The 21929-nt window shown below is 38.8% G+C and overlaps 1 protein-coding gene across 6 annotated transcripts in view; it reads left to right on the plus strand.

Annotated features, from left to right (window-relative positions):
- LOC133070273 (cytochrome P450 2C18-like) overlaps nt 1-21929 on the plus strand; it is a 94896-nt gene that overhangs the window by 52437 nt on the left and 20530 nt on the right. For 3 of the 6 annotated variants that reach the window (XR_009696118.1, XR_009696116.1, XM_061162232.1), the window contains one exon: nt 10061-10195. Coding sequence is in view for 3 of the 6 variants with exons in the window: in XM_061162232.1 (XP_061018215.1) it covers nt 10061-10195 (135 nt within the window). In the remaining 3 variants the exon portion in view is untranslated. Of the gene's footprint in view, nt 1-6121; nt 6504-10060; nt 10196-12555; nt 13093-21929 lie in introns of those variants that run through there. The other 3 variants (XR_009696117.1, XM_061162235.1, XM_061162233.1) reach the window with 3 other exon arrangements.

Genomic DNA, 21929 nt, shown 5'->3' on the forward strand with positions numbered 1-21929 from the left:
ACGGAGCCACAGAAACCTTGAGCTCCAGTTGGACAGAGATCAAGGGTGCTGGCCCAGAAGTCAGCACACAACAGAGTCACAGGACCCTTAGGATGATGAAGAATTCCGTGCTGCCCATGTTGTATTGTGGTTGGTGCAGATGGAGGATTCGGGGACTCCTTCCTCAAGCCAGCTCTAAGTCATGCATTCTCTGTGCAAGAGCTCCCAGTGTGAGGGGGATGGAGAGATCTAGGCTCGAAGTGACTGCTCCCAATGAGTGGGCTCAGGACAAGTGACAGAGCAGTGTTTTCCTCACTGCCCTGGACTTGGCCTTGGATTCTTGGGCTGAGGGCTGGGTGAAGGGTCTCTTGGATCCTCCAGGTCCTTTGAGGAGGATTCATGCATCTGAGGAGAAGCCTGGGGACACTCTGGGGCTCCTCACACTATAAAACATTAAAAAAGGGAAGACTGTTTGGACATTTCAAATTATTCTGGTGGCTGATCTCTCACAGTAAATATCGTATTTTTTAGGAAAAGGTAGGCTGATTTCTTGAATTAAAATTTGCTGCTAATTGGGACATGTCTGGTGGTCCAGTGGCTAAGAATCTACCTGCCAATGCAGGGGATACAGGTTTGATCCCTTAATGGGGAACTAAGATCCTACATGCTATGGGGCAACTAAGCTTATATACCACAACAAGAGAAGCCCATGAACCATAATGAAAAAAGCCTAGAATGGACAAAAATGTTTAAAAAAATTTTTTTTAATGCTACTTATCTAAATACTGCAAAGAAGAACAACCTAAATGAGTAAACTATTTTGTGTAATAAAAACTGTTCAGAAAACTATATTTGCAAGGTATGAAGTGAACACAAGGGAAATCACTCAGGGAGCTGGTCCTGGGTGGAAAAGCTTCACCATCAGAGAATCCACTTTTTGTGGTACCCCATCACTCTATCCTCTCCAGGACATGCCAATTTGTGTGACCCTGTAGTGACTTCTGTGAGCTATTTTCTTGTGAATAACTTCTCCATGTTGAAACACTGTTATCCAAGGTGAGATGGGATTGATAAAGCCACTCCATCATTATCAGAAGGATTAACTTCTCTACCACATCAGTGGACTTAAGTGAAAGAATAACCCACTTCCTCTCCAATCCCAAGCTCCTGCCCTAAAATGAGTCACTGGGTACAAGGCTGGGCAGCTGGTTTTAACTGCTTTCAATGCCTGACCTCAGAATGCCTGCAAACCCTTTAGACAATGAAGGGGAGAGTCCCGTGGGACCACGCCTAGAGGTGAGGTTTCTCGAAAGGTTTTATCATTCTCAGGACCTGCAATGGGACCTGGGGGTTTCCAAAAATTGGTTCCAACTAAAGTGGGGACTTGGATTTGGGTTGTGAGAAAAAGAGGGTCTTTCCGTTCTTTGATTTTAAGACCAGCTCTTTCGGATCCAAGGGAAATTTCCGGTTCAGATTAAAGGAATACAGCCTTCCCTTAAGGGGAAGGTCCAGGGAAGGAATGTGGGACCCTCCTGTCTCAGAGGAAGCAGCACCCATGAACAGGAATCAGGGAGCAAATGCTCCAAGTGAATCACCAGCTACCTAAGTTTCCATGCCTGGAAGCTGGACTTTAATCACAGGTGGACAGATCTTTGTGTAAAGTCTGTAATCTCCTCTCCACAGATGAAGAGATTTTGTCCAACCTCCCAAGATCTCAACCAAAGAACACAAGATTTTAGTTCCAGGGAACAGAATCTGCCTTTGTAAAGAAACGATTCTTTGCAGTGTTTCTTTGAGGTTTTTAAAGTCACTTTCTGTAGGTCTTAAGGAAAATCCCACTTCTTGCTCCAAGTCACAATCTGCCTTGACAGGTAATACCTCCAGGCGTTCCCCTTTTTTATGATGATAAAGCTCAGTTATTTAATTTCCTTTTTCCTCAACATGTAGACATGCTCTTTCAAAGGAGCCTTCTTTAGTCTGGAAAATTTTATGATGACATGTCAGGTGGGTTTTTTCTCTTCTCAGCCACGTTGGTGTAAGATGGATTGTTCCCTTTGATTTGAATGCTTAAATGAGCACTTGACTTGCAACCTACAATCAATGTCCTCTGGGCTTCCCAGGTGGCTCAGGTGGTAAAGAATCTGCTTGCAGTGCATGAGAACGGGGTTTGATCCCCAGGTTGGGAAGATCCCCTGGAGGAGGGCATGGCAACCCACTCCAGTATTCTTGCCTGGAGTATCCCATGGACAGAGGAACCTGGCAGGCTACAGTTCATGGGGTCACAGAGGCAGACACTGCTAAGCCACTAACACTTCAACATCCTCCTAGACATGTTTGCCATATCATTAACTTTCACTCTGTCCCTTGATTTCACATTCCCACATTCAGCAGAAAAGCTGCCTGGACTTTGATCATGAGCCAGCTTCCTGCAGAGGTGTGACTGGACTCACAACCCGGGACCTAGAGCTCATCTTGGAGACTCTGAGGCTTTTTTAGTTGTTTGTAATAGTTCCTGTACATAGGGTTGGGCTAGTCTTATGCCTTATTTTTATTTAGAATGTTTTATCATGTTAAGTATAAAGAGTAAAAGGACAGATTCTGATTCTCATGGATTCTATTGGAGGATTTCTTTGAAGAAGGAGGGAAGTGCAGACCTTCTGTCTGGGATGTGCCTGTTCATGGTATAACTGAGCAGGACCCTCTAGGGCCTTCCCCTATATCTTCTGCTTTAGCTCCTCTCTAAAGTATTTAGATACTGGTATTTGATGCGCATTTTCTGAGTTGTTTTGCAGATGTGAATCCCCCTTACCAACAAATGGGGGAACTGATTGATGATCATAAGCACATAGCCTCAGGTCTGCTGGAGCCTAAGGACTGATAATATTAGCCCCCATGACACCACCCTACTACCTCATCATCAGCCAGTCAGAGAACTGTGCACAAGGCTAATCACGTACCCTGCGGATGGCATCACCCCTGCCAACTGCACCTGCCCTTTAAAAAAAGGCTTCACCAAAACCATTCAGAGAACTCAAGGCTTTTTAGGGTATGAACCATCTCAACTTGCAACAAATCTTTCTCTGCTCCAAATTTCAGCCTTTCAGTTTGTTTGGCCTCACTGTGCATCAGGCACACGAACTTGCATTAACAATGGTTGTGGGATGAATCAATAAGAAAGGAAATGAGTGAGCCAGGGACAAAGCCATCATTGGCTGATGCTGAGGTTGCACAGTGAACTCTGTGAACTCTCCAAAAGGTTTCCCTAAGTACAGCTTAAAACCTTGCTGGAAAATCACACACTCATGGGAGGTTTGGAGGGTAATGTGAACGAAACTCATCCCCCCAAAATGGTTGCTCTCTTCATGGGAAGCTGAGAGTCTCATGTACTAATGTGAAAACTGAAAATTAAAGAGCCTGTGTTTCTCCCTAAATTTCTGAGCTTGCCCTTCTGTGAGGCCCAGGACACATCAGGCCAGGGGATGCCACTAGCCTGGGAGATAGGCAGTTCTGTCTTTCTAGCTGTCACTTCAATCCATGGTCCCTAGACATCCTATAGATGTTATGTTTACCTATCTTTTTCCAAAGTGGGTGTACTTTTACATTTTCTTAGAGTCTGACAGTACTCGGTTTCCCACATCTTTGCCAATTACTGCTGTTTTTGAAATTTAGCCTTTTTCATGAAGTGTGAATCCCTGATGAATAATTATGCTGTATCACTTTTTTCATCTACTCCTTGAACTTTCATATTTCTTTCTTTGTGGGTTGTCATTACAAGATATGCAATTTTTAAAAAATTTATTTGGCTGTGTTGGGTCTTAATTGTGGCATGTGAATGTGAGATCTCTAGTTGAGGCACGTGGAATCTAGTTCCCTGACCAGGAATCAAACCTGGGCCTCCTGCATTGGGAGCATGGAGTCTTCGCCACTGTATCACCAGGGAAGTCCCAAAGTATGCACATTTTAAAAATTACTTTGTAATTTTATTTTTGAAGTTTAATTAATTTTTTTAAAAAAAATTTGTTTATTGAGGTATCTTGGTTTGGGGTGGGGATGAAGGTGCAGAGGCAGAATATGAGACAACCTGGTGAAGGCACTTAGCAGTAGGGTGAAGAAAGAACTCCTGCTAAGGGACACCCCAGTATGGAGTATCATAGCCAAGAGAGGTAAGGAGGGCACCCACGTGGAGCAGGTTGGGGGAGCTACCTTGTTTGAAAAGTCATAGCCTATCCTCGTTGATGAGAGGAGGCTGACAAATACTAACCTAACCATCCAATCAAAGCAAATAGCATCTGTGATGAACAGATTGAAATTGTCCCTTCACAGGATGCAGTAAAAAGAAGAAACATTATTTTGTAATATTCTTGTCAAAGATGCACAACCTGAATCTAATTATGAGGAAACATCAGTTCAGTTCAGTCCAATTGCTCAGTCGTGTCCAACTCTTTGCAACCCCATGAATCGCAGTATGCCAAGCCTCCCTGTCCATCACCAACTCCTGGAGTTTACCCAAAATCATGTCCATTGAGTCGAGGAAACATCAGACAAACTCAAACTGAGGGACGTTTTACAAATACCCAGACTATACTCTTCAAGAGTGACAAGGTCCTGGAAGGCAAGGAAAGACTGAGGAATTCTTCCAGACTGAAGGTGACTAAGGAGACATGACAACTAATTGTAGGATGTGATTCTAAGGAACTGGACATAAGGAATATCTTTGGGATGTACTGGTTAAAGACAGAGATAAGAATTAGATGGTCCAAATGCATCAATATTAATTTCCTGTTTGCATTTAAGTTTGCATTATGGTTATACAGGAAAATCACCTGGTTTTAAGAAAATGCATACTAAGTGTTCAGGTCTTTAGAACATTGGGTCAGCATTTTACTCTCAACTTATTCAAAATACATACTACCAACCTTCCTGTAGACTTGCACTTGTAATTATGTATATATCTGTATGTTTATGTTTTGGCTCATTTCCAAATATACAAGCCTTTCACAAAAGATTTGATACTGCTAGTGGACATCTGAAAAAGTGCTCAGCATTGTTAATTAAGCATCACAGAAATGCACATTGAAACCTCAATGAAGTATTATTATATATTCATCAGAATACTTAAAATGCAAAAAGATAAATTATACTAAATGTTGGCAAGAAAGTGAAGGAACTGGCACTCTCAAAGTAAACCATAAATTGGTTCAATCATTTGGCCAATTATTTGGCAGTGTTTACTAATGTCAGCCCACTCGAATATTCTTGCCTGTGGAAAATCCCATGGGCAGAGAAACATGGCGGGTCTCTAGCATCACAAAAAGTTGAACATGACTAAGTGATTGAGTGACTGAGCGCACACACACACACACACACACGCATGCATGCACTTAAAGTAAACACATGCCTATCCAACAATTCCACTAGTAGGTATGTACTGAACAGATATGCAGTACATTGGAATATCAAAAAACCATATTTAAAAATTATTGTGTGAGTGTAATTTGATACAGTCACTAAGGAAAACAGAATGGAAGTTCCTTTAAAAACTAAAAATAGAACTACCCTACGATCCAGCAATCCCACTCCTGAGCATATACACAGAGAAAATCAACTTAAAAAGATACATGCACTCCAATGTTCATAGCAGCACTATTTACAATAGCCAGGACGTGAAAGCAACCTAAAAGTCCATCAACAGAGGAACGGATAACAAAGATGTGGTGCATATATACAGTGAAATATTATTCAGCCATAAAAAGGAACAGAGTTGGATCATTAGTAGAGATGTGGATGGACCTAAAGTGTGTCATACAGAGTGAGGTAAGTCAGAAAAAAGAAAACAAATATTATATATTAACACATATATGTGGAATCAAAAAAAATTATATAGAAGATCCTATTTGCAAAGTAGAAATAGAGACACAGATGTAGAGAACAAATATATGAATACCAACAGGGATAAGCGTGAAGGGGTTAGGAGGACTGGGAAATTGGGATGGACACATATACACTATTGATACTGTGTATAAAGTAGAGAACTGGGCTTCTCTGGTGGTCCAGTGGTTGAGAATCTGCCTGCCAAGGCAGAGGACATAGGTCAATCCCTGCTCCAGGAAGATCCCACATGCAACTTCTTCTTCTCCCACAGAGAAGCAGCGAAGCCCGTGTGCCACAACTACTGAAGCCCATATGCCTTAAAGCCCATGCACCACGTTGAGAAGCCTTGAGCACCACAACTGGAGAGTAGTCCCCACTCACTGCAACTAGAGAAAGCCCTTGCACAGCAATGAAGACCCAGCATAGCCAAAATGAAAATAAATAAATTTTTATAAAAAAATGATAACATAGAGAACCTCCTTTATAGCACAAGGAACTCTACTTAAATGCTCTGTGGTGACCTAAATGGGAAGGAAATTCAAAAGGAAGTGGATGTATGTATATGTATGGCTGATTCAGTTTGCTGTATAGTAGAGACTAACACAACATTGTAAAGCAACTATACTCCAATAAAAATGAATTTTAAAAAGACAGTAGTGCAGAAAGAGATGTTCAAGTTATTAGATTTTAAAAGAAAAAAGAATGTTCATAATGACACCATTCAAAATAATGCCAGTCTAGAAGCATCTAAATATCCATAACAATACAATGCAGAAAATAAACTGTAGAATTTGTAACAACATGAAATAAACTCAAACTTCCCTGGTGGCTCAGATGGTAAAGAATTTGCCTGAACTCACAAATGAATTATCAAGTGATAAAAGATGGATCTAAAAGAGAAAATTTATGATTCCACTTATTTAAAGATTGCAAACAGGCAAAACTAACCTATGGCATGAAACAACACATTTTAGGGTAGGGGGTAAGTAGTGAGTAGAGGGGATATAAATGGTCTTCTGGGTCCTGGCTAATTCTTTTTCTTGACCTGTGTGTTGGCTGCACAGTATATAGTCACATGATAATTCACCAAGTTGTACATTGAAGACATAGGCAACCTTCTCTAGGTATATTATGCTTCAATGAAAAAAGGTTATTTAAAAAGAAAATTTGAATGTATAATTCTGCCCAAGTTTGACTGTAGAAGACTTCATGTTGATGTCCTCTTGGCCACCCTCGGTGGTTTAGTTGCTAAGCTGTGCCCAGCTCTTGCGACACCATGGACTACATCCTGCCAGGTTCCTCTGTCCATGGGATTCTCCAGGCAAGAATACTAAAGTGGGTCGCTATTTCCTTCCTAGGGGATCTTCCCGACCCAGGAATCAAACCCGGGTCTCCTGCATTGCAGGCAGATTCTTTACTGGCTGATCTACAAGAGAAGGAAGTTCCTAGACACCCATAGGAAATCTCTTTTATGGGAGAAATTTTGAACTGGGTGTTTGGAAACCTAGACCCTAAGATAGGGTCTTGTGCTGATGTGTTGGTGTCACTTCACTTCACTAAGTCAGCAATTCCTAAAAATAAGGTAGGGATGAGACTAGTGGATTTCTGAGACCCTCCTGCCTCTAAAATATCTATGATTCTTTCATTCTACAGAAAGATAAAGGACCTACAGAAACTTTCCCAGATGGAGAGTAATAAAATGATTACCGAAAAGAGAGCAGCTCAGCTTTGCTTTTTTTTTTTTTTTTTTTGGATTCAAAATAAAATATTGCAGCTCTCTCAGAGTATACACTATGTAATTCGGGTAGCAAAGGATGGCTCTTTGTCCTGGGTGAAAAATTCATTGTGACTTGGCTTACTCAAGGTTGCAAAACCAACATTTCTGATTCTTATTTTAATCAACTGATGCTGTAATTATTATCTCAATGCTTATTTTAAATATCACTGATTAGGGAAAATCACAGAATATTGAATTACAGTACACACTCAGTACATGTTGGTGACCTTGCATAAACTGAATGTTTGCTTTGTTGTTGTTGTTCGTGTCCAGCTCTGTGACCCCATGGACTGCAGTATGCCAGGATTCCCTGTCTTTCACTATCTCCAGGAGTTTATCCAAACTCATGTCCATTGAGCCAATGATGGCATCCAACCATCTCATCCTCTGTCATCCCCTTCTCCTCCTGCCTTCTATCTTTCTCAGCATCAGGTTCTTTTCAAATGAGTCAGCTCTTCACATCAGGTGGCCAAAGTATTGGAGTTTCAGCTTCAACACCAGTCCTTCCAATGAACACTCAAGACTGATCTCCTTTAGGATGGACTGGTTGTATTTCCTTGCAGTCCAAGGGACTCTCAAGAGTCTTTCCAACACCACACTTCAAAAGCATCAATTCTTCAGTGCTCAACTTTCTTTATAGTCCAACTCTCACATCCATAAATGACTACTGGAAAAACCATAGCTTTGATTAGATGGACCTTTGTTGGCAAAGTAATGTCTCTGCTTTTTAATATGCTGTCTAGGTTGGTCATAACTTTCCTTCAAGGAGTAAACATCTTTTAATTTCACGGCTGCAGTCACCATCTGCAGTGATTTTGGAACCCAAAAAAATAAAGTCAGCCGCTGTTTCCACTGTTTCCCCATCTATTTGCCATGAAGTGATGGGACCGGATGCCATGATCTTAGTTTTCTGAATGTTGAGCTTTAAGCCAACTTTTTCACTCTCCTCTTTCACCTTCATGAAGAGGCTTTTTAGTTCTTCTTCACTTTCTGCCATAAGGGTGGTGTCATCTGCATATCTGAGGTTATTGATATTTCTCCCAGCAATCTTGATTCCAGCTTGTGCTTCCTCCAGGCCAGCATTTCTCATGATGTACTCTGCATGTAAGTTAAATAAGCAGGGTGACAATATACAGCCTTGATGTACTCCTTTTCCTATTTGGAACCAGTCTGTTGTTCCATGTCCAGTTCTAACTGTTGCTTCCTGACCTGTATACAGATTTCTCAAGAGGCAGGTCAGGTGGTCTGGTATTCTCATTGCTTTCAGAATTTTCCACAGTTTGTTGTGATCCACATAGTCAAAGGCTTTGGCTTAGTCAATAAAGCAGAAATAGATGTTTTTCTGGAACTCTCCTGCTTTTTCAATTATTCAACGGATGTAAATAAACAAACAAATAAAAAAGAATTAAGCCAGCTAACATATGCAGAATGTTAACTAAAACTATATCATTTCCACCCATCAGGTTGATAAAGATAAACATTCATAGGTTGTCAAAACATTTTTTTGGTGAGGATATTTATAAATGGGTACTTGCATGCTCTGATAGCAGAATTATAAGTTAATACATCAATTTAATTGGATAATTTGATAGTATTAAAATATTAAATGTCATATGATTCAAGAATTCAAATTCTTGGTAACTATTCAATGTTCAAATGGAGAAATGTCCAAAATTTTCTTAATTGCATAGCTGTTTATAATAAAAAAATATTTCAGACTCCTAGTGATTATGAATAGTATAGTGACATTCATATTATTCATATTATGCAACATGAATGAAGCAGCTATATATGTGTTGATATGGGAAAATATCCAAATTATTTTATTAAATACAAAAGTCCAGATACAGTAGATGGTTTGTAATTTGAGTAAGGGAAGAAGGAAAGTAAAAGGTGTAAATAGGCTTTTCTGATTGAAAGCATAGAACATTTCTGGATAGTCATTTTTAATGTAAGCACATATAACTAATAGGAATGCCTGTTATTGAGAAGTCTAAAAGAATTTCTTGATGAAGTGGGAGACTTACTTTTCACTATATATGCTTTTTTGACTTAATGCATCATTTTAATTTTTAGTTGAAGTATTTTTTATGTAAAATAAAATTCATTCCCTTAAGTATACAGTCCAGTGAATTTGACAGATATGTGTAGTCATATAACCAAACCACAATCAAGGTATAAAACATTTACCTCATCCCACAAAGTTCTCTCTTCCTCCTATTGCACCAACAGATTTCCCCACTTAAAACCACTGGCCTCAAACTCATCCCTGTTTATTACTTGGTCTGTCTGGCTGAAAATTTCACTTCACTTCTTTGGACCACAATTTCTCCATTTATAGATCAAAAAGATTGACTAATTAACTTTTAACATTTCTTCTAGCACCCTGACTTCTTTATAACTCAGTTTATTTTCATCTGTCCACTCTTCCAGGTCACAACCATATTAACATCTTTGACTTCTGTGCTACATGATGGTAAAGAATTCAACCCAAAGGTGCTTGATCCTGGCCACTTCCTGGATGAGGGTGTTAACTTTAGAGTGACTACTTCATGCTTTTCTCAACAGGTAACAGAAATTCATTACTTTTGGAACTTTGGTGAACACACAGCTTCATGAAATCAGCCAAAATGTACACAGTGCCCACTCTCAAGCTGGTAGAATTGCTTTTGCATGTGCATAGGAACAGCACCCCCAGTGCCCACCTGCTTTCCCGCCTCATGATCCATCCTCGGTTTAGGCCAGATCAATGGGGCTTTGGGAAGTCAACTCAGTTCTTCTAACAGAAAAAAGTTAGAAAATGGGTTCCTTGAATTCTACCTCCAGATATTACTGCAATACCCAGAAATCTTCCTGAAATGTGAAAATATCTCATCAGTTCTAACAAAGGTATCTAACTTCACACCTTTGTTGAGTAACTTCTGTGTGGTACCTGTCATCACAGGGTGAGATTTTTTTTTTTTTTAATAATTTCATTTATTTATTTATTTATTTTTGACTGTTCTGGGTCTTTGTTACTGCACTGGCTTTCCTCTAGTTGTGGCTACTCTGAAAACAGAGGCTACTGTCTAGTTGCAGTGATCAGGCTTCTCATTGCAGGGGCTTCTCTTGAGGAGCACCAGCTCTAGGGCACTTGGCCTTCAGTAGTTGCAGCTCCCAGGCCCTAGAGCACAGGCTCAGTAGCTGTGGCACCCAGGCCCAGCTGCTCCATGGCATGTGGAATCTTCCCAGACTAGGGATAGAACCTGCATCTCCTGCATTGGCAGGCGGATTCTCCACCACTGAGCCACCAGGGAAGCCTGAGATCTTTTTCTTTTGCAATGCCATGCAGCTTATAGGATCTTAGTTCCCTGACCAGGGATCAAACCCAGGCCCCTAGCAGTGAAAATTCAGAGTCCTAACCTCTGGACAATCAGGGGATTTCCCACAAGTACCATGAAGTACAAAATAGGCACCCCTGAAGCTTACATCCCAATTACTGAAGGAGAAGAGTAAACAGACTGCTGTAGCCAGGACAACAAGTGCTGGGAGAGAGGGAATAAGAAGCTGCTCAGCAACATGAGGTGGAAACTGCCTCTTTCATTACTCATACCTCATGGTGAGGCATAAAACGGAATAAGCAACATTTTAATAAGAGAAGTTATATTTGAGCTGCTTCATAAAGGGCAGAGAGAAGGGAAGGAAGAGAAGAAAGGGCATTTTTAAGGAGGTAATGAACCTCTTCCATGGGGTCGCAAAGAGTCAGACATGACTGAGCAACTGAACAATAGAAATGAGCCTCTTGCTCTAGATCAAGGAGGAGAACTTCCTGCCAACTAAATATAGGGTCAGCAAAATGTCGGGACTGCAGTAGGGTACCGCACAGTGACTCCAGAGCACCTGCTCTTCCTCCAGTCATGATCCTGTGTCTTAGTTATTGAGTCTCCATACCTGAAAGGTGTGCTCTGTGTGTCTGGCCACAAAGTCGCCTTCATTTATTCTGTGACTTGGTGCATACTTCAGGCCTGGCACTGTAGATACCAAAACACAAAGACTGAGCCCTCCCTTCAAAGAATTCATGTTTTAGCAGGATACAAAAATAAAGAATTAAGATTCAAGGTGATTTGTGCTTCATTGAAAGCATGAATATAATACTGAAGAAAGCCAGAGAAAGCAAGAATCTACTACCTGAGGAAATACAGAATATAGAGGAAATATAACATCTGGCCTAGACCTGGAAGGAAGTATAAGAGAAGTACATCTTAGTCAAGAGGAACAACATGAGATAAAGCTGGAAACTGATGGTGTGTTGGAAGTTGATAAAGAGCGGCTTCACTTAGAACTGAGAGTACAGGGTGTGGCTAATGGAAGGAAAGATCATGGGACATCAGACTGGATAAAGAATGTGAAGAGACACGTCAAGCCATTGAACTGTACCCTATAGGACAAGTGGAAAGAAATTTAAAGTTTATAAACTTAGATCATCACATGTTTATACAAATCTTCTGAAAGCACACTGGGGGAAAATCTTTGGCAGAATTTTGTACCAGAGGTAGAAAGGGAAACACAGATATATGAACCTTCACACCGTTCTTCTCCCTTCTGCCCACTGGAAAAGCAATGTGAGTGTGTTTCTAGAAGAAGATGGATGGAAACTTGAAATTCCAAAAGAGCAGTTATAATATGAGAATACTTATCGAAATGGTTAGCATAGAGCTGACACTCAAATATCTGTTGAATGTAGGGTACTTGTTAAGATATGACATTAGGTGGATAACAAGTTTGTCTATCCTTATTACTGTCCTTCTGTCTATCCAACCAGTCTTTCATTCCTCCATCCACTCACTCTTCCATTCAATGACTCATCAAATCGTTAACTGGGTATTCTCTGTGCCTGTCATAAACACAGTATTCAAAGAATAACTATCCTCTGTGTCTGCTGTTTTCAGGGAAATGGATTTATGTGGGAGAAGGCCTGGCCTGTATGAAGCTGTTTTTATTCCTGACCACAATTTTACAGAAATTTTACCTGAAATCTGTGATTCATCCAAAGGACATAGATACCACTCCTGTTGTCAATGGATTTGCTTCTGTGCCTCCCTTCTATGAGATCTGTTTCATTCCCATCTGAGGAAGGGCAGGCCATCTGGCTGCTGCTGTGCAGTCATCGGCAATGATATGAGGGTATCATTCACCTGCTTCCCACTTCGTCCTGTTTCCTGGAATGCCTTCTCTGACCTCTCCCCTCATCTCCCCATTCCCTCAATATCCAGTGAGCACCCAACCTCCACTAAAGACAGTTTCCTGAGCTTCTCTGTACATGTGTATGTAATAGTCTCTATACTCTGTTACTACTCTTCACACTCTGATCCTCATCTATAATGTGGGTATGAGAATTCCTGACTACAAAATCCAAATGAACCAGTGAATGAGAAATATGTAACTATTGAATATTAACACAAGAGTCTCTTGGATATTTGTGTATCTGTGTGGTTATGTCTGGGCTTCCCAGGTAGTTCTAGTGGTAAAGAACCCACCTGTCAACTCTGGAAACCTAAGACATGTTGGTTCAACTCCTGAGTTGGGAAGATCCCTGGAAGAGGGCATGGCAACCCACTCCAGTATTCTTGCCTGGAGGATCTCATGGACAGAGGAGCCTGGTGGGCTACAGTCCATAGGATCTCAAAGAGTTGGACATGGCTGAAGGGACTAAGCTCCATGTTATGTCTGTGATATGGAGTGTGTGTGTGTGTGTGTGTGTGTGAGAGAGAGAGAGAGAGAGAGAGAGAGAGATTCCAAAACAAAACCAGAGGAATCATGGAGTCATTGAGCCTAAGGCTGATGAGAACAGTATATTGGCTTACCTTCTAACATGTCAATGAATGTTTCCCTTCCAAGGACCTACCTCCTGTAACTCTTTATTTTAAAGAATTTTATTGGACATTCTTTCTCTTGGCTTAAATGCTTTTTAGGAGTAGAGAGAGAGAAGGAAGCACATACAGCACATTTCTGTCAAGACTTGTGGAATTGCAGAGTGATATGTGTGTGTTCAGTCACTCGGTCATGTTCAACTCTTTGCAACCCCATGGACTGTAACCTGTCAGGCTCCTCCGTCCATGGAACTTTCCAGGCAAGAGTACTGGAGCAGGTTGCTGTTTCCTACTCCAGATAATCTTCCCAACCCAGGGATCAAACCTGAGTCTCTTGCATCCTGCATTGGCAGGTGGATTCTTTACCACTGTGCCACCAGGGAAACAAGGAAGGATTACTCTTTGAGGACTGAATTCATGAGAAACACAAGACTAGAGGAAGACTTAAAAACAAAAAAGAATAATTTTTGGTAACCTTTTGTTATTTCTTTAACAATGTTGATTTCATGTAATTTTTGAACCATTTTAGGGACTATCACTTTTATTTTAATAAGATAGTTTTATGTGGGTTAGTTAAGTGATATTTTAATTGATAAATACTCAAGGAACACTCATCATCTTTACTCTTTTGAGAGGGTAAAGGGGTTATTGGGGCTTGGTAGGAGGGGAAAAGTTGATATCAATGGAAGTTTTCAGCTTCAGATATTTTCTGGTCTAAGCACGTACCCTTGTAGTTATCCTTGAATTCCTGAAAGAGCTGATATGTACCGGGGATATAAGTGGACTTTGTTCTCAGGATGGTGATGTGCATATTAGACTTCTGGGGGTGGGGGCTGTCCAGGTTAAAAATAAAGCCCACTGACCCAAGTAATTATTTTTTTTTTCCTAAAGTTTTTGTCCCTGAAAAAACTAATATGCATTTTTTAAAAACCACTGATAATCTTACTACTCAGAGATAGTAATGGTTAGCAGTTTGATAGTGCTTTTCTTCTTTATTTACCATATTGAATAAGTGTGTGAAAAAAACTGAATTATTAATGCACTTAGTTTTGTGTGAATTCCTTCTTTGACATACTGTTATATGAACAGGCCTCTTTTCTCTTATCACTAGTGGCTGATTCACCATAACAGTTTCTTTGGCAAGAGAAGCTGTCCTCCTTTCATGAAATCCCTGCAGTCTGGGGAAATAAATATAAATTATAATACTTCTATTTTTTAAAAAACAATACCCATTTATATTTCTCATTCCTGTAGGTCAGTTATGCCTTCATAGCATAACTGATTTTTCTTCTCAAAATAGCTTTTTTTTTTTTTTCCAAAATAGCTTTTTAAAGGAGTTCCCTGGCAATCCAGTGGTTAGGACTCTGTGCTTTCACTGCTATGGCCCCAGGCTCAGTCCCAGGTTGAGGAACTAAGATCAATATGGCCAAAAAGAGAAAAAAGACAATTTAAGAAATAGCTTAACATTTTAAACATTATGGAAATGGCTCTAGTAACTCACAACTTTTTATTTTTGAAAAGTTTAAGCTTATTGAAAGAAGAATATTCTGACCATTATATGCCCTCCACCCAGATTCAACAGCTAATACTTTCAGTTGAGCAGAGTTAATACTTGTTAACATCCCAACAATGTCAAAGTTTATTTTTCAGCTCTATTTTTATTATAACTAGTTAAAGGAGGATGATATCCCCACAGTTTATTTCTGTTTTATTCTTTTTTTTTTTTTTTTTTTTTTTTTGACCATTCTTTGAGGCTTGTGATATTTTGTTAAAAAGTTCCCTGACCATGGATTGAAACCAGGCCCTCAGCAGTCAGCTTGGAGTCCTAACCACTGGACTGCCATGGAATTCCCAATTTATGTGTTTTTACTCTAGTGTGAAATCAGAAAGTGTGATGTTTCCAGCTTCCTTTTTTGTTATCAAGATTGCTTTGGATATTTGGAGTATTTTGTGTTTTCATACAAATTTCAGGATTGCTTGTTCTATTTCTGTGAAAAATGCCATTGGAATTTTCATAAGAACTGCATTGAATATGTGATTGACTTAGATAGCATGGAATTGAATGTAGGCCCTAGAAGATATGGAATAAATTCTGTGACATCAGTCTTGGCAGTGATAATTTGGATTTGACAGCCAAATAAAAAGTAACAAAAGCAAAAATAAGCAAGTAGGAGTATACCAAAGTAAAAGGCTTTTGTACACCAAAGGAAACTATCAGCAAAATGAAAAGGGAATCTACCAAACAAGAGAAATTATTTGCAAATTATATATTTGATGATGTTATTCTTGCAAATATTTAAAGAACTCAGGTTAATGAAGCAGACTAGAGAGTCCAGAAATAAACCCACGTACCTATGATCAAATATCTATAACAAAGGAGGCAAGAATGTACAATGAAAAAAATGTCTCTTCAAAAGTGGTACTGGGAAAACTGGACAACTACATGTAAAAAGTGATTTTAGAACAGTTCCTTACAATATATTTAAAAAAAACAAACTCAAAATGTATTAAAGACCTAAATGTAAGATATGAAGCCATAAAACTCCTAGAAGAGAACATAGGCAGAACACTCTGGCAATATTTTTTTCTGTATCTGCCTACTAAGCAAAGGAAACAAAAGCAAAAATAAACAACTGAGACCTAATTAAGCCTAAAAGGTTTGCATGGCAAAGGAAACCTAATGAAATGAAATGAAAAATGAAAAGGCAACCTACCGAATGGTTGAAAATATTTGCAAATGATATGACTGACAATGATACATAAATCAATGTATCAGCTCTCACAATTCAATACAAAAAATAAAAAACTGGGCCGAAGACCTGAACAGATATTTTCTTAAGGAAGACATGCAGATGACTAACATACACATGAAAAGATACTCAACACTGTTAAGTGTTAGAGAAATTAAAATAAAAACAATGAGATATTACCTTATACCTGTCAGAATGACTATCAAAAAAAGGACACAAATAACAAATTTTGGAAAGGATGTGGAGAAAAAGGAACCCTTGTACACTGTTGGTGGGAATGTAAATTGATCTAGTCACTATGAGAAACAGTATAGTTTCCTTAAAAAGTTAAAAATAGAACCAGCTATTCCACTCTTGGGTATATTGCACTTCACCAGTACTATTTACAACAGCCAAGATATGGGAGCAACTTAAATGTCCATCAAAAAACAAATGGATAAAGAAGACATGACATATACATACAATGAAATATTACTCAGCCATGAAAAGAATGAAAATTCTGCCATTTGTAGCAATACAGATGGATTTAGAGAATAAATATTATGCTAGGTGAAATAAGTCAGGCAAAGAAAGACACATACTGTGATACTACATGTCCTCTGCAATGGCAGACAGATTCTTTAACACTGGACCATCAGGGCTGTCCTGTTGTTTTTTATTGATAGCACTATCCCATTGCATGAATGTAACATGATATATTTACCTGCTATAATGTTAATGGACATTGAGTTGGTTCCATTTTGAGGCTTCTATGAAGAACGCTATTGTGAACACTCTAGTCCATGTGTTTGTTTTCTTAGATACAGGCTCACTTTTCTCTAGGGTGTACAGCTAAAAATAAAATCCCTGAACTCTAGGGGTAACAGATGTCTAGCTTTAGAACATATGTTCAAACACTCCAAGGTTTTGAAATAAGTTATAATCCCATCAGCAATATATGGTAGGTCTAGCTGTACTTATGAACTCTTGGGATTTGGGGGGAAATTTTAAAATTCCAGTAGATATGTATTAGTCATTCATAATGATTTTCATTTTTATTTCCTATATAACTAAAAATGTTGAGTACCTTTTTCAATTGTTACTGACCACATGAATATTCTTTTCTGTGAAATAATTGTGCAAACATTTTGCCCAATTATAAGATATCTGGACAGGGGACTTTTTAGTTATGTAATCTGGATATAAGTCCTTTTTTGGATTTATTTATTTCAGACTTTTCTCCCAGTATCTGGCTAACTTTTTGATTATATTAGATGGTATCTTTTGGTGAATAGGAGTTTTAAAATTAATTTTTAAAAGACCAATTTGTTGATCTCTTATAATTAGTCCTTTTTTGTTATATTTTTAAGAAATCTTTGCAGAGTTCAAAGTCATAGTGACTTTCTTTTATGTTTCACAGTAGAGGTTTTATAGTTTTGTTTTTCACACTTATGTCTATGTTGTGTCGTGATGTGCTCAGTTGCTTAAGTCGTGTCCAACTCTTTGAGACCCCATGGACTGTAGTCCACCAGGCTCCTTTGTCCGTGGAATTTTCCAGGCAAGAATACTAGAATGGGTTATCATTTCTTACTCCAGAGGATCTTCCTGACCCAGGGATCCAAGTAGAGTCTCCTGTGTATCTTGTATTGACTCATATGCTCTTTGCTCCTGAGCCACCTGGGAAGCCCTATGTCTATGATCCGTCTCAAACAAGTGAAAACAACTTATGAGGAGCAAGTTACATTTTTTTCCAATTGAATATCCATTTCATCTACCACTGAGATTATCCTTTCTATGCTAAATTAAGTGGTACTATCACATGGTTATATAGCTGTGAGTCTTTTTCTAAAGTTTGTTCTATTCTAGTTTATTCCAAGTTTTTATTCTTGTGCCAATACCACATTGTCCTAATTATTTTAACTTTAAAGTAAGTCTTGATATTGAGTGTGTAAATCTTCCACCTTTATCCTTCTTCTTCAATATTTCCTTGACTATATTAGCTTCTTTGCATTTTCACACAAATTTTAGAATCAATTGATCAGTTCCACAGAAGATCTGATAAGATGTTATTGAAAGACTTCCCTGGTGGTCCCGTGGCTAAGACTCTGTGATACCATGGTGAGGGAATGAGATCCCATATGCCACAACTAAAAATCCTGCATGCCACAATAAAACATCCCCACATACCACAACTAAGACCCAGTGCAGTCAAATAAATAAATATATTTTTAAATACATATTTTTTAAAAGATATCTACTGAGAATTCATTGAGAATATAGTGCACATTAAGAGAACTGAAACCTTATCAATATTTTTTAAACTTATAAACTTGAAATAATTATCTATGTATTTGGATATTCTTTAATTTTTCCAAGCAACATTATGAAGTTTGCAGTGAAAAGTGAAAGTTGCTCAGTCGTTCCTGTCCAACTCTTTGCAACCCTGAATTCTCCAGGCCTGAATATTGGAGTGGGTAGCCTATCCATTCTCCAGGGGAACTTCCTAACCCAAATATCAAACCTAGGTCTCCCGCATTACAGATAGATTCTTTACCAGTTGAGTCACAAGGGAAGCCCAAGAATGCTGGAGTGGGTAGCCTGTCCCTTCTCGAGCAGATCTTCCTGATCCAGGAATCATACTGGGGTCTCCTGCATTGCAGGTGGATTCTTTACCAACTGAGATGTTTCACATTATTCATTAGATTTATTCCTAGGTATTTAAGGGGTCAGTAGGCTTATTTTAAATCATTCTTTTAACAATATCATTATTTAATTATAGCAGTACAATTCATTTTTGTATTAACCTTGTATCTAGTTTCTATAACCATTTCTCTTTATCATCAGCTGTGTACATCTATTTGGCACTCAAAACTTAAATAAAAGTTTTATTTTTAATTTCTTTAAGAAACATCCATACTGTTCTCCCCAGTGACTGTTCCAATTTACATTCCTACCAACAATGTAGGAGGGTTCCCTTTTCTCCACACCCTCTCCAGCATTTATTGCTTACAGATTTTTTGATGATGGCCATTCTGACTGGTGTGAGGTGAGAGCAGTTTTGATTTGCATTTCTCTAATAATTATTGATGTTGAGCATCTTTTCGGGTACTTTTTGGCCATCTATATGTCTTCTTTGGAGAAATGTCTGTTTAGATCCTCTGCCCATCTTTTGATTGGGTTATTTGGCAGTTTTGTTTTTTTGTTTGTTTGTTTGTTTTTTCCTGTGTAGTATTAGTGTTTTATTATTTTTTTTTATTAGTTGGAGGCCAATCACTTCACAACATTTCAGTGGGTTTTGTCATACATTGATATGAATCAGCCATGGATTTACACGTATTCCCCATCCCGATCCCCGCTCCCACCTCCCTCTCCACCCAATTCCCCCGGGTCCTCCCAGTGCACCAGGCTGGAGCACTTGTCTCATGCATCCCACTTGGGCTGGTGATCTGTTTCACCATAGATAGTATACATGCTGTTCTTTTGAAACATCCCACCCTCACATTCTCCCACAGAGTTCAAAAGTCTGTTCTGTATTTCTGTATCTCTTTTACTGTTTTGCATATAGGGTTATTGTTACCACCTTTCTAAATTCCATATATATGTGTTAGTATGCTGTAATGTTCTTTATCTTTCTGGCTTACTTCACTCTGTATAAGGGGCTCCAGCTTCATCCATCTCATTAGGATTGGTTCAAATGAATTCTTTTTAATGGCTGAGTAATATTCCATGGTGTATATGTACCACAGCTTCCTTATCCATTCATCTGCTGATGGGCATCTAGGTTGCTTCCATGTCCTGGCTATTATAAACAGTGCTGCGATGAACATTGGGGTGCACGTGTCTCTTTCAGATCTGGTTTCCTAGTGAGTATGCCCAGAAGTGGGATTGCTGGGTCATATGGCAGTTCTATTTCCAGTTTTTTAAGGAATCTCCACACTGTTTTCCATAGCGGCTGTACTAGTTTGCATTCCCACCAACAGTGTAAGAGGGTTCCCTTTTCTCCACACCCTCTCCAGCATTTATTGCTTGTAAACTTTTGGATAGCAGCCATCCTGACTGGTGTGTAATGGTACCTCATTGTGGTTTTGATTTGCATTTCTCTAATAATGAGTGATGTTGAGCATCTTTTCATGTGTTTGTTAGCCACCTGTATGTCTTCTTTGGAGAAATGTCTGTTTAGTTCTTTGGCCCATTTTTTGATTGGGTCATTTATTTTTCTGGAATTGAGCTTCAGGAGTTGCTTGTATATTTTTGAGATTAATCCTTTGTCTGTTTCTTCATTTGCTATTATATTCTCCCAATCAGAGGGCTGTCTTTTCACCTTACTTATAGGTTCCTTTGTAGTGCAAAAGCTTTTAAGTTTCATTAGGTCCCATTTGTTTAGTTTTGCTTTTATTTCCAATATTCTGGGAGGTGGGTCATAGAGGATCTTGCTGTGATTTATGTCGGAGAGTGTTTTGCCTATGTTCTCCTCTAGGAGTTTTATAGTTTCTGGTCTGACATTTAGATCTTTAATCCATTTTGAGTTTATTTTTGTGTATGGTGTTAGAAAGTGTTCTAGTTTCATTCTTTTACAAGTGGTTGACCAGTTTTCCCAGCACCACTTGTTAAACAGAGTGTCTTTTTTCCATTGTATATCCTTGCCTCCTTTGTCAAAGATAAGGTGTCCATAGGTTTGTGGATTTATCTCTGGGCTTTCTATTCTGTTCCATTGATCTATATTTCTGTCTTTGTGCCAGTACCATACTGTCTTGATGACTGTGGCTTTGTAGTAGAGTCTGAAGTCAGGCAGGTTGATTCCTCCAGTTCCATTCTTCTTTCTCAAGATTACTTTGGCTATTCGAGGTTTTTTGTATTTCCATACAAATTGTGAAATTCTTTGGTCTAGTTCTGTGAAAAATGCCGTTGGTAGCTTGATAGGGATTGCATTGAATCTGCTTTGGGTAGAATAGCCATTTTGACAATATTGGTTCTTCCAATCCATGAACACGGTATGTTTCTCCATCTGTTTGTGTCCTCTTTGATTTCTTTCATCAGTGTTTTATAGTTTTCTGTGGTAGGCCTTTTGTTTCTTTAGGTAGATATACTCCTAAGTATTTTATTCTTTTTGTTGCAATGGTGAATGGTATTGTTTCCTTAATTTCTCTTTCTGTTTTTTCATTGTTAGTATATAGGAATGCAAGGGATTTCTGTGTGTTAATTTTATATCCTGCAACTTTACTATATTCATTGATTAGCTCTAGTAATTTTCTGGTAGAGTCTTTAGGGTTTTCTATGTACAGGATCATGTCATCTGCAAACAGTGAGAGTTTTACTTCTTCTTTTCCTATCTGGATTCCTTTTACTTCTTTTTCTGCTCTGATTGCTGTGGCCAGAACTTCCAACACTATGTTGAATAGTAGTGGTGAGAGTGGGCACCCTTGTCTTGTTCCTGATTTCAGGGGAAATGCTTTCAATTTTTCACCATTGAGGGTGATGCTTGCTGTGGGTTTGTCATATATAGCTTTTATTATGTTGAGATATGTTCCTTCTAGTCCTGCTTTTTGGAGAGTTTTAATCATAAATGAGTGTTGAAGTTTGTCAAAGGCTTTCTCTGCATCTATTGAGATAATCATATGGTTTTTATCTTTCAATTTGTTAATGTGGTGTATTACATTGATTGATTTGTGAATATTAAAGAATCCTTGCATTCCTGGGTGTTTGTTTTTTTAATATTGAGCTTAG

This window comes from Dama dama, chromosome 15, assembly GCF_033118175.1.
Source record: "Dama dama isolate Ldn47 chromosome 15, ASM3311817v1, whole genome shotgun sequence".
NCBI lineage: Eukaryota > Metazoa > Chordata > Mammalia > Artiodactyla > Cervidae > Dama > Dama dama.